The 17,788-nt window shown below is 48.1% G+C and overlaps 1 protein-coding gene across 1 annotated transcript in view; it reads right to left on the reverse strand.

Moving 5' to 3' along the window:
• Positions 1-17,788, reverse strand: part of MROH1 (maestro heat like repeat family member 1) — a 1,237,492-nt gene that overhangs the window by 352,701 nt on the left and 867,003 nt on the right. Inside the window, exon 28 of the mRNA XM_069221041.1 lies at positions 14,113-14,217. Coding sequence (XP_069077142.1) covers positions 14,113-14,217 — 105 coding nt within the window. The remainder of the gene's footprint in view (positions 1-14,112; positions 14,218-17,788) is intronic.

The following is a 17,788-nucleotide window of genomic DNA, read 5'->3' on the forward strand; positions in this document are numbered from 1 at the left end:
GACTATACAGTGGAACATAAGCCTGGGGGTAACCACTTCAATGAAGATAGACTCGTCAGACATTTCAACTTTGACAATGAAGAATCAACTGTGCAAGGTTAGTCTTATTGTCCTCTGTTTCAGGGGGCCAGGTCGGGGTTGTGTAGGAAAGTCACTCTTTTTGGCATGGTTACCCCCATTTTTTGCCTGTTTTCAGACTGGGATCCTGCTAACCAGCACCCCAGTGATTGTGCTTTCTCCTCTAAATTTGGATGTTTTGGTACCCTTTATACACCACAATTGGCATACTGGTGTATCCCTGTAAGTCCCTAGTATATGGTACTTAGGCACCCAGGGTACTGGTACACCAGGGGTCCCCCATGGGCTGCAGCATGTATTGAGCCACCCATGGGAGCTTAAGCAAACAGTGTCTGCAGGCCTGCCATTGCAGCCTGCATGAAAAGGTACTCTTCACTGCACCAGGTCACTGTAAGTCACCCCTATGGTATGCCCCCCTAGCCCAGAGGGCAGGGTGCAGGTTCCTGTGTGCGAGGTCCCCCCTGCATGAGCACAGGAGCCCCTACGAATTCCAGTACCAATGTACTGGACTTCGTAAGTGCAGGGAAGCCATTTTACCTGTGTACTGGCCACAGATCACTCACTACCTGTGGTTCATCTACATAATGGTAACTCCGAACCTAGACATGTCTAGTATCAAAGCATGTTGGAATCATACCCCAATACTACTGCCAGTATTGGTGGCATTATTCCATGCACTCAGGGGGCTCCTTAGAGGACACCCCAGTATTGTTCCTAAAAGTCTTCCAGGGTTTTGAAAGCAGCTCACACTGCTGCAGCCCCTCAGACAGGTTTCCGCTCTCATGTTGCTTGACCAGCTCAAGCAGGGGAAGGCAGAACAAAGGATTTCCTGTGGGAGAGGGGATGCAACACCCTCTCCCTTGGAAATAGGTGTTATAAGGCTGGAAAGGGGTAGCCTTCCCATGCCACCGGTTTGCTTTGAAGGGCACATTTGGTGCCCTCCTTGCATAATCGGTTCGGGTTGGGTCCCCCGATTCTGCGTTCAAGACTCCACCAGAACTCCTCTGCATCAACCTCTTCTGCTCCTGGACTTCAGAGGAACCAAAACAAGCCTGCAATTCTGAGACGATCTCGCCTTGCAACATTGTTTCTCCGGCTCCTTCCAGAAATTGCAACATTTGCACGGCTGTGCATTCCCTGGGGTCAGCAAGACTTCAGCTGCACCAATGAAGGAAGAAGGAATCTCCCATTGAGTGAAGGAATCACTTCCCTGGATCCGCAAGGCGATGACCTCTGGCTGCCGGGATCTGTTCTCCAATGGAACTGTGTGGCTCCTACTACACAGGTGGAGTTCCTGAGTGATTCTCTTTGTCCTCTCTGCCTTTTGTCCAACTTGGGAGATGGTGAGCCCTTGCCTCTCCTTGCAGGACAGAATCCATGTGCACTGCAACTCTTGCAGCAACCAAGGCTTGTTGACTCCTGCTATGAGGAATCTACAAAGTACCTTTATTTTTGCAACACTGTGGTTTCTTTCATGTGAGATACATTACTGTGTGACTACTGTGGTATTGCAAGTGCTTTACACTCCTCCTAGATAAGTCTTGGCTGCTCACCACAGCTACCACTAGAGAGCCCTGGCTTTCTATACACTCTCACTAAGAGGGGTTGCCTGGACCTGGTATAAGGTGCAAACACCATAGGTGTCCACCACACACCAGGCCAGCCTCCTACACACACTATCACAAATAGAGCATTAGTTATATCTACTTTTGCCTCTGCAATAACAACTGGGGATCCACTGGACTCTCTACATGGTACACTTCATTTTAGTGCACTATATGGAGAGGCAGCTTCCTACACTGACACAGTAGCATTTAGAAAGGAATTCACTAAAATATATTTAAGCTCAGAACGACAAAAGGGGAAATTGCCTGAAGGTAAAATATGAAAGCAACTTGAGTGCTGTTCAAGTGAGCCTTTGGTAGAGGTTGTCTGTAAACAGGCACAACAGAGGGAGATTTAGAACAAAGCTTCTAAACCCTTTGATTTGACTGGCCAACACCTTCCCATTAATCAGTTCTCCTGAGACTGAGATATCTTCACTGAACTCATGTGACTTTTGCATCTATTTTTTTTTTTATTATAGTTAAGGTTAATTTTGGTTTGAAACAAATAGCTTAGCGACCTGTAGGGAAAGTTTGGAATACAGGTCACAAGGTACTTTAGGTCACCAGACACTGTGAACACAGAAGGATGCCTGAGAAAATCATAGATTATGGCACCCTGAATGAGGTCTGCAGATGGGTTCAAGCATTTATCTGATATCTTCAAGTAATGATCAATCTGCCATGTGCCGCATCAAGCCATATACTGAGTCAATGACAAGCATTACTGTCTTTGTCAAAGGATGCCTGGTTGCCAAAATGAGAACAACCACCTTCGGAGGAAGGTCAGAGGGTTTCAACTGTCACCACTCAATCTCCAAATATGAAGGTAGAGATTGCAAAGGTCCAGGAGCAGGACTCTGCCTAGTTGCTGTGATCCTCCCTGAAGGGCAGTCTAATTGGATGACGGGTGCTCATTGCCAGGCGCTCTGGATACAACATCCTTCTTGCCCAATCTGGGGCCACTAAATGACTTGGACCTGGTAGGTTCTAAATGTTGGAACTTGGGGCAAAAGAGGTATCTGGGAAGGCATCCAGGAGTTCAGAGTTCCACACTAGGTGGAACGCATCGCCTCGCAAGAGACACAGTGGAAACTCCAACAGTTTGCCACCATCTAGTATGTGCAGTCTCAGCAGATCAAACAGATCAAGCCAAGGTTTTCACTGTTTGCGGAAGAGACCTCCTGCTACAACTGTCACTTGCGATCTGCTAGGGGTCAACGCCTGAGCTCCAATGCCCAGGCATTCAAAGATCCTACCAGCTGGTTCACCACCAGGAAAATTCCAGGCATTTACAGAGGTGTAGTGCTTCCTGGCACAGGGTTCACAATACCACACTGTCCTGTTTGTTGGAATACCACATGGCAGAGACGTTGTCTGGAAACACCTGTGCCAGCCTCCTCCTAAAGGATGAAAAGAAAGCTTTCAACAGCAAGCAGATGGCAATTAGTTCCAGGAGGTTAACAGAGTTCCAGAACTCAACCAGCGCCTGAGGCCTCTGAACTCTACATATACCACATGGATATCCCAAGCCAAAAGTGACACATCTGTCACCACTCTCTGCTCTGGATAGGATAGGGATTTGCCACTGACCTAATTGCAGTCCAGTAAACTCCAATGCAGACCTTTTGTAGTCTCCTCCAAAATCTGTACGTGGATGGAGAGCTCCCCTTGATGTTAGGCCCATGGGGACTTCAGATTCAACTGAAGAACCACATATGTCAGTTGGCATGATCGACCAACAGGATGCAACGGGCATCAGTCCCAGCAGCCTCAGAGTCGACGTCACTGAAATCAAGAAAAGAGGCTGTAAGGTAGGGATCTTAGCCTGAATGCCATGGAATCTTCTTTCTGGGGTAAAGGCATAAAACCAAACTGTGTACAGAATGGCTCAGATGAAGGCAAACGTCTGAGAAAGAGTCAGGTGAGACTTCAGCACATTGATAGTGAACCCCAAAAATTACATAAGGTTCTCCATAGTCTGGAGGTAGCTGAAGCCTGTAGGAAGCTGGGTTCTGGTTGTAGTACAACCCCCCCCCCACACAGACAACTGTTGCCTGGTGTCACAGTGTTTTAGACTGTAGTACACTAGGATCCTACTAACCAGGGCCCCAGTGTCTGTGCTCTCACCTCTGAATTTGGTTACCTGGTAAAATGTACACCCCACAATTGGCATACTGATGCCCCCATATAAGTCCATAGTATATGGTACCCAGGGCATTGGTACACCAGGGGGGTCTCTCAAGGGCTTCAGCATGTATTATGCCACCCATGCGAGCCCCATGCAAACTGTGCCTGTAGGCCTGTTGTTGCAGCCTGTGTCAAATGGTGCCTGCCCCTTTCACTTTAGATATAAAGCCACTGGGAGCATCTGACTAGTTAGGCCAGGTAAATGACGTCCCTGACAACCTCGCATAGGTGGGTCACTGCAGATGGTGACCAACCCCTTTTAGGGTTACTTAAGGGCTCCCCTGAGGGTGGGTCCTCAGATTCATTGAGGAAGACTCAACACTGGAACTCTTCTACTCCTGGCCTCCGGAGCAACTGCCCAAGGAACTGAAACAAGACTGTCTCTAGCGGGAGGGCTCCCACTGCAAAATTAATTCTCCAGCTCTTGCAAGATGTTCACAACAACAATGGCTGCGCATCCTGAAGGGTCACAGACACTGTTTGCACTAGGAAGCAAGAAGGAATTTCAGAATGAAGGAGTCACTTCCTTGCATCCGCAGGCACGTTAGGACGACGACTGGCTGTCCCACGGACATCGAAAGGCTATGCAACACAGGTAGTGGTTTCTGTGGCCTTCTCCAAGTCCTACTTGTCTTCTGATCAACTTGGGAGATGGTGATCCTTTGCTACAACCACTGGAACAGAACCCCTGTGCACCGCAACTGTTGCTCTTACCAAGGCTTGTTGACTCTTCCTCCAGGAGCTCTTCAAGTTCCAAGAAGCCCCAGCCTCCAGCACTCTGCAACTCAACTTCAGCTTCCACTCTGGAGCTCCTGTGGCGTGGGACTCCTGCTTTGTGTGCTGCTGAGGTCTCCCTGCGATTCCCTGTGCCTGCTGCCAGTGGGTCACTTGTGGGGGCTCCTCAGACTCTGACTGGCTTTCCTCCCTGCTGAAGGCCAGTCCTGACTCCCCTCCCAGGGTCAAGTCACTAGGATCCTCATGGTCCTCAAAAACCTGCAATCTTCCTTGCAACAACTATTTACATTTGCCAAGGCTTGTTGGTGGTCCTGCTGGCCACTGACCCTCCTGCACTCTGGCAACCGACGTGGACCAGCTTGTGGAAAACTCCAAGGATCTTCTGCATCCCCCCCCGCGGACTCCGTGGCTGGACTTCTCCTTCACTGTCCTGCAGGAACTTCCCCTTCAAGTGGGTTGGCATTGCCTACGTGCACCTTCTGGACATCGAGTGGTCCTCATTCATTTGGAATCCACCTACCTGGTCCATGGGTTGCGGCAGGAGATGGACAACCGAGGCTTCCAATGACTCCAACGAGGTTTTCCAATGTCAATTCATTCCTATGCACCTGGGCTCTCTGGTGAAGGTACTCTGGTCTTCTGGGTATCCACAGGTGGAGGCATTCTTGAACCTTCTTTCTGGCAACTGGTTTCCTCAGGATCCATTGGGAAGGGTCCTAAATCCATAAAAATCCAACTGCGATGGTCCTGTGTTAGCCCATGGAACACCCAGCTCGATAGCAATTGTGCACCCAGGTGCTCGTGGGATTACAGTTACCTAACTCTGTTTCTTTCTTACTTCCCCAGCCCCTGGGATCCTAACTTTACCAATGGTTGGCCAATTCCATTCTTATACCACTTTCTTAGTATGTGGTTTGGTCCCCTCATAGGCCCCCCTGTAGTCTTATGCTATTTCTGATTGTTTTCAAGTGTATATTTTGAGTGTAGACATCTCTAAGTGGAGCTGTACCGACGTTAGTATAGTATTTTGTGTTGTAATAAAGAAACCTTTATTTTTGCAACACCTGGTGGTGTTCTTTCTGGTGTACGGTTACTGACTAATTGTGGTATTGCAACTGCTTTACACTCCTCCTGGAGAAGCTTTAACTGCCCACCACAGCTATCCCTAGAGAGGTCAAGCTATCTGGACACCTAAACACTATCACTAAGGGGTGCCTGAATTCAGTACAGGATGCCACACCATAAACTGAGCTTAGCCTCCTACAGAGAGCAATGACACTGGGGTCCTAATTAGCAGGATCCCAGTGAAGACCATCTAAACACACTGACACCCGGCAAAAAGTGAGGGTAACTAAGCCAGAAAGAGGGTACTTTCCTACAGTGACTACACCCTTCTTATGAAAACTTACGCTGGGAAGTGGGCATAAGCCTAAACCTAGTGGCCTAATTCCTTCCAAACAAAATGGAGGAATTTAAAAAGTAGGGTCCACTTCAGCTCATCCACCTTAGGAGTGGAACTTGCATGAAGTGGGCACTCCTCAATTTATCTAATTATTCCGCCTGTGCTGCCCTCAGAAGTGGGGTCAGGACAAGGGATTGGTCATCTCTGCCATAGGGAGAGACCTGGGTAGCATTACAAAGGTGGCAAGGCCTTTGAAGCTTCCCGCCCTGGAATGTCCATCCTGTCTGGGAGAGGAAATAACACCTTTTGTCTCTGGGCCTCGAGAGCACTGGCTCTCACTGTGGGGGTCCAGAAACGTGTCTGCGGTGGCTGAATTGGTCAAGACCAGTCATTCAACACACTGGTCAAATCTTCAACATCACAGCAAGGGCCTGAGGATGCGTAGCCAGAGATTGACGCATCGTTCTCCTGCGGGGGAAACATCTGACGCATCACCTGCCTGGTGGAGAAAATAAATCGACCCACGGCTTCAATTGCGAGTAAGGAATCGACGTACCGCTTGCTTTTCTGACGCATGGCCTCTCCTGCTGCTTTATTTTTGACGCATACCATGAACTTTGTGCTAAAATAATGCATCCATTGATTTCTATAAATTAAGACTTTTTACTTTGAAAAATTCATATCTTTTCTTGTGTATGTTGGATTTTTGTCATTTTTATTTTGTTTGTTTTTGATAAATATTGGCTACTTTTCTAAACTGACAATCAGTGTTACTGTGTGTGTTTGTACAAATGCTTTACACATTGCCTCTGAGATAAGCCTGACCGCTACCAAGGGGGTGAGAAGGGTTATTTGAGTTGTGCATCTTCCTTACCCTGACTAGAGTGAGGGTCCCTACTTGGACAAGGTGTAAACTGACTGCCAACTATAGACCCCATTTCTAACAAGGTGTCTTGTTATATGGGAGGTACACTGGCACTGGGGACCTCGTTTGCAGGAATCCAGAGAACTTCAGTTGAAGTTGCATCTAAAAACCAGGCAAAAATGCAACCAGAACCCAGCACCCTACAATGGGCAACTCAGCATTGTATTATTCGTTATAAGCTTTAGTCTCTGATTTTTGCTTGGTCCTTTTCAAAAGAACCACTTTGTTGAGTGCATTTTAGATGAAGGTAGCAAGTGTTCAGGATTTGTTTAGAGTTTATTTTAGGATCTCAACTTTGAGGTTCTGACCAAACAAGTCTAGCTCATGATTTACATAGGCTATCCTTCCCTATCATAGAGAATTTCCTGGCATCAGCATGACATCTGGAACTTTTGCAGAGCAATACCCTTGCGCTTGCCATCTGGTGGCATCGTTCGGATCCTTGTGGCATCTTTGGAGCCGCCTGTGATGTCACAGTCGCCTATAAAGGAACCACCCAGGAACACGTATGTCAGTTACTTTTCCATAAACTTCACGCCAGAAGTGCAGAGCCATGAAAAGAACCAACAGTTCATGAAAGTAGATGACTATGATGGGCTTTATAATCTGGTTATGAAAGAACATAATTTAAGTAATTGCTTCAATGACAAGTTCCATCAATATATGGTATACCTAGGTCCAATTTCTCCCCAAGAATTGGGAAAGAAGGCAGACCCTTGTGTCAAGACAAGGGTGACCAAGACTTTCACTGGGCATGACCAAAAGAAAGGGGTTAAAAAGCCTCCCCAGGGAAAGGGCGGTGAGGCACCGAAGGATAAAAGTAAAGCGTCTTCTAAAGGCCCCCAAAAACCTGAGCAGAAGGGTGGGCCCGGGCCTCTTCATAATCTTCCCATGGATACAAAGGTCAAAACTTCGATCCCAAAAAGGCCTGGTGTTTCAACTGTAGGCAGAATGGACACCAAACGGGAGACTTGGACTGTTGCAAAAAGAACCACCCAGTACTGCACCAGCTAGCAGTGGTATAGCCAGTCTCCAAGTGGGATAAACAGTGTGCCCAGAGCAGATCAGGGTCCACACTGAAGCTACTTTAGTTTCCGAGGGTGAGGTAGATGTTGCCACTCTTGCTGTCTGGCATCCTAATATGAGCAATGTTAGAAATGGGTCTCTGGTTGGCAGAGACCCTCACTTTAGTCGGGGTAAAGGAGATACACACCTAGGAACACCCCTACTCACTCCCTTGGTAGCTTGGCACAAGCAGTCAGCCTTATCTCAGGAGACAATGTGCAAAGTATTTGCACAAACACACACAGTAACACAGTGAAAACACCACAATCACTCAACACCAGTTTAGAAACACAGGCAATATTTATCTGAGTAAAAGATTACCAAAACTACAAAAAGCCAACATACACAAGCAAAGTTATGAATTTTCAAAGATTAAACTTCAATACAGTGCTTAGAAACACAAAAGCTTCAATTCGCTGCTATCACGGTGTTGTGACGGAGCTGTTCCCAACAATCCAACACCAATGGCACCAATCATGGAGTCTTTGGTAACGAAGAAACAAGCCGTCGCACGGAGTCGGGGAGGTGAGGCATCACTGGATACGGTGTGGTGTTGGTTCCTTAATGCGGAGCAGGGAAGGTGATGCGGTGTTGGTGCGAAGCATCAGTTCCTTACGCTCCAACGGAGTTGATGAATCCGGCGGGTCAGGACGCAATGGGTGACCTCTTGTGGTAGCGGTCACTCCACGGGGCTCCAAGTAGTGTTGGGTGTCATGGATGTCGGTAACATGGCACTCGGGACTCAAAGTCGTGGGATGTCAGGGGAGCTGCCGCAGCGTTAGGACTCCGGAGTCAGTCATGGTCATCGCACTCCAGCGGGACCACAGCTTCGAGTGAAGGGCACAGAGTCAGACAGCAGTGTCGGTTCTGGTGTTGTCCGGAGTCAGTGCACCTGGTTCTTCTTGTATTTAGCCAGCTTCCACTCCGAAGGGCCCAGAAACTGGAGTAGGCACTATCTGGCGAGTTAGGGTCCATAGCAAGTGAACCCGGAGGTTGGTCGGTGAAGTCTTTGCTGTCCCTGAGACTTCTTAACAGGAGACAAGCTCAGTCCAAGCCTATGTAGAAACTTCACAAACAAGATTTCAGAAAGCAAAGTCCTTTCCCTCTTAAGGCAGAAGCAATAGCCGCAGGCCAGCACAGCAAAGCCAAGAGGCAGAGTGGCAGGTCCTCCTCAAGCATCAAGCTCTTCTCCTTTGTGAGCCCACTCCTTGTACTCATTTCTGCATTTGAAGTAGGCAATCTTCACAGGAAAATCTCTGTTGCTCATAAGATCCTGCCTTCGAAGGCCTGGCCCCAGACACAGCAGGGGGTTGGTGACTGCACTGTATGAGGACAGGTACGGCCCTTTCAGGTGCAGGTACAGCTCCTCCCTCCCACTCGAGCTTAGGGGGACTCACCAGGATACGCAGGACACACCAGCTCCTGTTGTGCCACTGTCAGAGGGAATTCAAAAACAGCCCAACGGAGAGGCTGACCCAGAAGTGGATTCCACAGGCAGGCAGAGGCACAGAATGGTTAAGCAAGAACATGCCCACTTTCTAAAAGTGGCATTTCAAACAGAGAATCTAAAAAACAACTTTACCAGAAGATGTATTTTTAAATTGTGAGTTCAGAGACCCAAAACTCCACATCTCTATCTGCTCCCATTGGGAAACAGCACTTGAAAGGCAACCCCCAAGGTTAACCTATGGGACAGTGAAAAACAAATGTGGCAGTATTTCGCTATCAGAACGTGTAAAACACATCAGTGCATGTCTTACCTCTTTAATACACTGAACCATGCCCATGGGGCTACCTAGGGCCTACCTTGAGGGTGGCTTACATGTACTAAAATGGAAGGTTTGGGCCCACTTGCCGGGTCAACATGGCAGTGCAAAACTGTACCCAAAGGAACTGAAGTGGCAGGTCTGAGACAAGTTTACAGGGCTACTCATGTGGGTGGCACAATCAGTGCTGCAAGCCCACTAGTGGCATTTGTTTAAAGACCTTGGTCACCTATAGAGCACTTTACTAGGGACTTACCAGAAAATCAAATGTGCCAATCATGGAAAACCAATTACCAATATCTTTTAGACAGAGAGCACTTGCACTTTAGCACTGGTTAGTAGTGGTAAAGTGCCCAGAGTATCAAAACCAGCAAAAACTAATTACGACACAGTGCGCAAAAACAGGTGGTCACAAGCAAAAATTACAGGGAAACCACACCAAGTGCTGCCAAGTCTAAAACAAATACAGACACCATCCCTTGATTAATGGGACTAAGGTAGAAGCCCTGAGGGATACAGGTGCCAGTGCCACCATGGTGAAAGAAAAACTGGTTTCCCCAGGAGAGTACCTGGCCGGGCAAACTTATCCAGTCACCAGTGCTGACCATGTGACTAAGGTCCATCCCCATGGCTATGGTGACCTTAGAATGGGGAGAGGTTAATGGCCTGAAACAGGTAGTGGTCTCTTCTGCAATCCCAGTTGAATGTCTGCTAGGGAATGACCTGGAGTCATCAGTTTGGGCTGAGGTAAAACTCAAACCCCATGCTGCCACGCTGGGAATCCCTGAGGTGGTGTGTGAGAAACCTAGAGCACAGAGCGAAGCACAGGGTGAAAAAGAAGTATTGGAAGAGTCTTCCAAGACAAAGGGCAGGAAGACTGGGGGACCAGCTTCCGTACACCAGAAAGCCCAAGACTCCTTTTCTCAAGAACAAGTTGTCTTAACATCCACAGAGGGAACTCAGCCAATAGAATTTGATCCTTACCAGTTAAAGATCTTGGGCCCAGGGGGACGCTCTTGGTACCAGCAGTACCAGGGACAGAGAAACTGTCCCACTCCTGAAGGCCTGAGGCAGCAAGAAGCTGCACAGGAAAAGCGAGAGGTCAGAGGCTCCCACAGGGTCTACTGGGAGGAGGGACTGCTGTACACTGAGGCCAGAGAGCCCAAACATGGTCCAACTAGGAGAGTGGTAGATTGTGGATTCCTGTAGAGTCCAGTTGCAGTTCCACTGGCCAGAAGATGAAGTAAACGATGCAGAGGAGTCCTGCTGGAATATTCCATCGGATCTGAGAACCCACCCAAGATGGAGACTCTAAAAGGGGGATTGATCAGCTGCAAGGTGACCACATATCAGAAGGGGGCTGTGACGTCACCTGCCGACCTGGCCACTCGGATGCTTCCAGGAGCCTCTGCACATCTTGGATTCAAGGGGGCAGAACCAAGTGGCCACCTGGAGGAGCTCTGGGTACCACCCCTGGGGTGGTGATGGACAGGGGAGGTGTCACTCCCCTTTCCTTTGTCCAGTTTCACGTCAGCAGGGAATGGGGGTCCCTGGACTGGTGCAAACCGGTTTATGCAAGGAGGGTACCAGATTTGTCCTTCAAAGCATACTGGTGGCTTGGGAGGCTACCCCTCTTAAGCCATTTCACACTTATTTCCAAGGGGAGAGGGTATTGCCTCCCTCTCCCACAGGAAATCATTTGTTCTGCCTTCCCCTGCTTGAGCTGGTCAAGCAGCAGGAGGGCAGAAACCCATCTGGAGTGGGGCAGCAGTGTGGGCTGTGCATGGAATCATACAACCAATACTGTCAACAGTACTGGGGTATGATTCTGACATGTTTGATACCAAACTTGCCCAGGTTCGGCATTATCATTATGTACCTGGACACAGATGGTGACCCTATGCCCAGTACATGGGTAAAATGGCTTCCCTGCACTTACGAAGTCAATGCAATGGAGCTGGAGTTCGTAGGAACATATCTGCTCATGCTCCCATGGACGGCACAATACATGCTGCAGCCCAGGGGGAACGCCTGTTGGCCCAATGGCCTGGGTACCTAAGTATCATACACTAGGGACTTTTATGGGGGCACCAGTATGCCAATTGTGGGGTGTGCAAAGTCCTAAGCAACCAAATGTAGTGGTAGAGAGCACAATCACTGGGGTCCTGGTTAGCAGGATCCCAGTGATTACAGTCATATCATACTGACAGCAGGCAAAAAGTGGGGGTAACCATGCCAAAAAGGGTACTTTCCTACACCCCCTGTATTTTAACCAACCCTTTAGTGTAAGGCTGACCAGTCTGTGCCAGCCTGAAACTAAACAACAAGTTTCTGACCACATGGGGTGAGAGCCTTTGTGCCCTCTGGAGTCAGAAACAAATGCAAATCTGGGTGGACATGCTTCACACCTCCCCCCTGAAGGAACTGCAACACTTGGCAGTGAGCCTCAAGGGCTCAGGCCTCCTTTTACAAGCCCCAGGGTACTCCATCTAGTGGAGATGCCCGCCACCTGGCGAAGCCTCACTTTTGGCAGCAAGTCCGGTGGAAAAATTAGGTAAAACAGGGAGGAGTGACCACTCCAGCCAGGACCACTCCTAAGGTGTCCAGAGCTGAAGGCCCCCCGCAGAATCTTCCATCTTGGTTTGGAGGACTGGGACCATTAGGATTAGGAATGTGCCACCCTCCCCAAAGGGAGTGGGCACAGGAAGGGTGTAGCCACTCCCAGGGATAGTGGCCATGGGCTACTGCCCTCTGACCCCTGTAATGCCCCTAAATCTAGGATTTAAGGGCACCCCTGAACCTAGCTCACCAGATTCCTGGTGACCTCAAGAAGAAACAAAGAACGAAGCATGAAGGACTGCTAAGCTGGCCCCAGCAAAGAAGACTCCAGACACCAAATGACTTGGCCCCAGCCCTACCAGTCTGTCTGCAGCTTCAGAAGCCCTGCTACAAAAAGGAGACATCCTGCTGGACCAGAGACCTCTCCAAACACCCAGAGGACTGCATGCCCAGATGATGACCAAAAACTCTGACCAAAGAAGAAATCACCGAAAGGCCTCCAGAACCACCCCATATTCACGAGTCCTGCCCACTATGCACCAGACGCCCATGGCCCGAGTCCAGGTGGCCCACCAGTGCAGAGAAGGTCCCCAGTCGGTTGTGACCTCAAGTCCATCCAGGGTTGACCCCTCCTGGTCACCACAACAATGCCTGCAGCCTGAATCCAACGAGACCAGATTCAATGAAGATTCCTGAAGAATAAAGGTACCCCTGCACCCGCAGCCCCCTGACCTTGGGGAATCTGACCGACAGTCTAGTGACATCCTGAGGACACATCTCCTTTCTCTCCAGCTTTTGGTTTTCCAAAACAGTCCCCCTAGACCCAGCCTGCAGCCTCTTTGTGGACCCCCAGGTTCCTCCACTGAAGCATTAGGTGTCAGACACTGTTTGCAGCCTGCACCTGGCTGCCCCTGTGGCACAGAAGGTGTGTGTTTGGTGCTGACCTGTGCCCCCCCCCTGGTGTTGACCTAAACCCTCCAGGGCTGTGTCCTGAAACTGGGGGTACTTATCTGCAATCTCTTCTCCACTAAGTACCCCCAGTACTCATAGGATTCTACTGAAAACCAGACACCAACTTTGACTCCTGCACCCAGCCGGACCCGTGCTGCACTTTTGGTGTCAGCCTCAACTCTGAGCAGTGGACATCCTAAACCCCGAAGACTGGAATCGCAAGTTGTATGCTCACCTGTTTTTTGTGCTAACACTTTTACCCCCAAGGAATCTATGGACTTCTAAGGAAAATTGCACTGTCAACTTTTGAAATAGAAAATTGCTACTTATTTGTAAACTTTTTTATCTGCTAAAACCAAACAAAGTATCTTTGATACATATGTTTGCGATCCACTTACAACTGTGCTTACCTGCAACAAAGTTCTTCTTGTTTTAGTAAAAAAGTAACAAAATATATTTTTCCTATATGAAAACAATTGGCTGCGAGTTAGTCATTGAGTCTGTGCCTCATTTATTGACTGTGTGTACAATAAATGCTTTGCACTACTCTCTGATATGCCTAACTGCTCAAAAACATTACCACAAAAGAGAGCATCAGTATTGTCTATTTTAGCCTTTGTTAAGCCTCTGAGGAACCCCTGGACTCTGTGCAGACCGAAGATCACTGCAGGTGGCTAGACGAGGATATCAGTACTATAGCAGCTGAGGAGGTTGCCTTGCTTGCATTGGGCCTTGTGGCAGCTGGCAGTTAGGATATCTAACACATCTACTGGAGGAATAATATGCACTACAAACACTGAAACTATTTTACAAAACAGGAAGGGCATTTGCACTTACGTTCACATTCAGTTTTTGCAGGTAGAATTCCAGAAGGGATGCACTGACGTCCACAGCTCTCTCACGTTCATATTCTTTTGTTGACTTGATCCATAGGCCCAAATGCTACAATCAATAGTAAAAGTCATCAAAATCACTCACAACAAATATGTCATTATGCCTTTTCAACTTTTAAAGAAAACAAATATCATGCACATCAAGTCCATAAAAAGAGGTCCACCTGTCTAAATGCTTTTATAAGAGTGGCTTATTAAGTTCATGACCTCAAGAACCATACTTTTAGAAACAAAACTCGACCAAAGTGATATTCCCTATGAACGTTCAGTGTGATTTAAAAGTACATCATTAACCAATCCAATTTAACCTGTTCACAAAAGATACTTTTTTGAGCCATATATCTCACATGCAGGTATTAATTCTACAAGCTTTACTAAGCTATAAACCTCATTTTCAATACTCCCTGGTTTACATTAAGCATTAATGGACTCCACATGGCCTTAATTTCAGGGCTGCCTTCCCATACCCCAACTTCAAAATCATTTTAACATTAACCTTTGTCAGGTTGATGGTCTTACTTGTATACTTACAAATTTAAAGAAACAAGTTCTGTAGTTTGAGGCTGTCATGACAGGGTTAGTGAAAAACCCCACAATGATAATATCTTCTACTCTACATGGGATAATGGCATTGAACAGTTCACAACTGTTCTCAATGAGATCCTATAAAAGTAGTGGAGGTAGTGAGTCTTGGGACCACAACATACAGGTTTTAAATTGTCCAGAGATGAAAGATTCTGATTGATGATAACAGGTAACCCTCTTTCTACAACAGCCCAACTGAATAGTTCCCCAGACGTCAGACTAGATCCAGAAAATCTCCAGTAGTACCTATGCACATCATCACGTGGTGTCAGTCGCTCTGCTACATCGTTCTACTCTAGATGCAACATACACAAGCCTATATAGATGCCACCCTTGAGAGCGGACATCAGTTGCTTTCTTTGTACTTCCACACTTCCAGACTCAGAGCCAATCAAACTGGTTACGAGTCTGCAGATTCCTAAACTGGGACCTTTTTATAAGAAGAGATCAGTCCACTGAATGGGGAAGTGGGAGAGTCAGTGAGGAATCTGCAGTTAGACAGTCTCTACCAGTTAACACTACCAAAATTAACTTGTTCATCGGATAAGGCCTTTTACTTGCAGATTTCTCTCCTTTTTAATAGATACCCAAACAATACCTTCTAGGTGATGGGTCAGCAAGCTGACTAAAACTAAAAAGTCCTGAAGAACAGTGCCCTGCCTGGCAGACCTGGTTAACTGGGTAATAGTGCCCCGTGAATAGATAAGTGATGTCCATGTTGCAGCCCAACTAATTTCACAAACCCACACCCTGTGTGCCAAGGTTGTGGTCACAAACATGGCCATGAAAGAATGACATGGGAAGCACTCAAGAGGCCTTCATCTTGTTTTGGAGGAGAGGGAACTATAAAGATTGGAATGTGCGTCCCTCCCCAATGGGAGTGGGTACAGAAAGGATGTAGAAACTCTCAGGAACAGTAGCCATTGGCTACTGCCCTCTGATCACTGTAACACCATTAAATCTAGTATATATGAGCGCCCCTGAACCTTACTCCCCAGATCCCTGGCGACCTCAAAAAAGTAGAAAGAAAAAGGCCGACAAAGCTGACCCCCCAACAGTGAAGACTAAAGACAACAACTGACGTGGCCCAAGCCCTAGCAGCCTATCTGCATCTTCAAGACTCCTGCCCCAAAAAGACGACGCACCCTGCAGGATCAGCAACCTCTACTAACACCCAGGGCACTGCCTGCCTGACAGCAGACCAAGAACCTCCGATGACAGTGGACCTGTCCAGAAGAAACCTTCAAAAAGGACTGCAGAACAGCCCTGGATCCACGAGCCTTGTCCACTCTGCACCAGACACCCACGGCTCGAGTCCAGGCGGCCTACCAGTCTAGAGAAGGTCTCCAGGCGACCTTGAGTCCACTCTGGGTTGACCCCTCCTGGCCAACACAATGACGCCTGCAGCCTGAATCCAGAGAACCCCTCTGACAGTGACTGGATCTGACAAAGATACCCGACGTCCAAGGAGACCCCAGCACCTGCAGCCTCCCTGCCCTTCCGGAATCTGACAGATGGTCCAGCTGGCATCTCTCCCACTTCCCCAGCCTTTGGTTTCCTGGAACCGACCCCCTGGAACCAGCCTGCAGCATCTTTTGTGATCCTCCCAGGGTCCCCCCCAACTGAAAAGCATTGGGCGTCCAGCTTTGTGTTTGTACCTTGCACCTGGCCACCCTGTGCCACTGAGGGTGTAGGTTTAGTGTGGACCTGTGGCCCACAAAGTGCTGACCTAAACCCCCCCACGCCTGTGTCCTGAAACTGCAAGTACATACCTGCAATCTGCTTTCTACCGAGCACTCCTAGTCCTCATAGGAGCCCACTTGACACCCAACACCAACTTTGACCTCTGCACCCAGCCAGACCCATGCTGCTGGTGGTGCACTTTTGGGGTCAACTTGAATTTTGACCTTTGGACATCCTAACACCAGAAGACTGGAATCGTAAGTTGTGTACTTACCTGTTAAATGTTTTAACAGTCCCCCCCCCCCCCCCCCCAACCCCAGGACTCTATTGACACCTATAAAAAATTACACTCTGTCAACTTTTAAAAGTGAAAAGTGTTACTTGTAAACTGCATTATCTGTATAGGGAGCTGGCCTGCTGCGTTATCACCCTATACCAGGTATCCCCTATTAGTGAGTGTAGGCAGTGTATAGGAAGCAAGGGCTCTATAGAGGTAGTCATGGATAAACAGCCACAACTTAACTAGGAGATATGCAAAGCATATGCACTACAGTCACATATAATTTACACACATGAAAGAACAACACAGTTTTACAAAAATAAAGGTACTTTATTATAGTCATATAAATACTAGAATACTGAATAGGCAATCCCCCACCTGGAGGTAAATAAAAACACTAATATATAAACATAAGCAATCAGCAAAGAGCATAGAAAGCAATAGGCATTGGTAAAAGCAATAGCAAATAGTGAGGGCCATGCCGGGGGGTGGAGGGGCAAACCATATAAACGAAGAAAGTGGAATGTGAAAGACAGTCCCCCACCAAAGGATGTGCAATCAGGAGAAGGGAGCTTGAGGAACCAGGAACCCCAAAAGGTTAGTACCAGGGTGCGCCCCCAGAGACCAGCAGAGGAGGGGTGAGTGCCTGGTTTTCCCCAAATCTAACAGGACTTTGGAAAAGGATCGTGTAAGACCTAACCAACACTGGAAGAACCCAAAGGTGGATCATGACAAAAGAAGACCTGCAAAGGAAGGGGACCAAGTCCAGTCCGTGATTGAGTCTCTGGTTGTGGCAGGAGCCACTTCCCACCCTTCTGTGAATGCAGGACAAGGTCGACTGGACAAAATAGGTCAGCAGTGCAGTATCGGAGATGAAGACGATTCCCAAGAGTGATGCAAGCAAAGTCCCACATCGGCGGTCGAGACGCAGTCGGTTGGTGGTACTGGAAAACCACCAACAAGCCTTGGCAAATGCAAAAGACTGAGAAGAAGGTTTGCAAGGCTGAAGAGGATCAGCAAGGTCCAGGGGACTCGACCCAAGGAGGGGAAATCCGGGGTCAACCTTAGAGCT

The sequence above is a fragment of the Pleurodeles waltl genome, chromosome 2_2, assembly GCF_031143425.1.
Source record: "Pleurodeles waltl isolate 20211129_DDA chromosome 2_2, aPleWal1.hap1.20221129, whole genome shotgun sequence".
Taxonomy (NCBI): Eukaryota; Metazoa; Chordata; class Amphibia; order Caudata; family Salamandridae; genus Pleurodeles; species Pleurodeles waltl.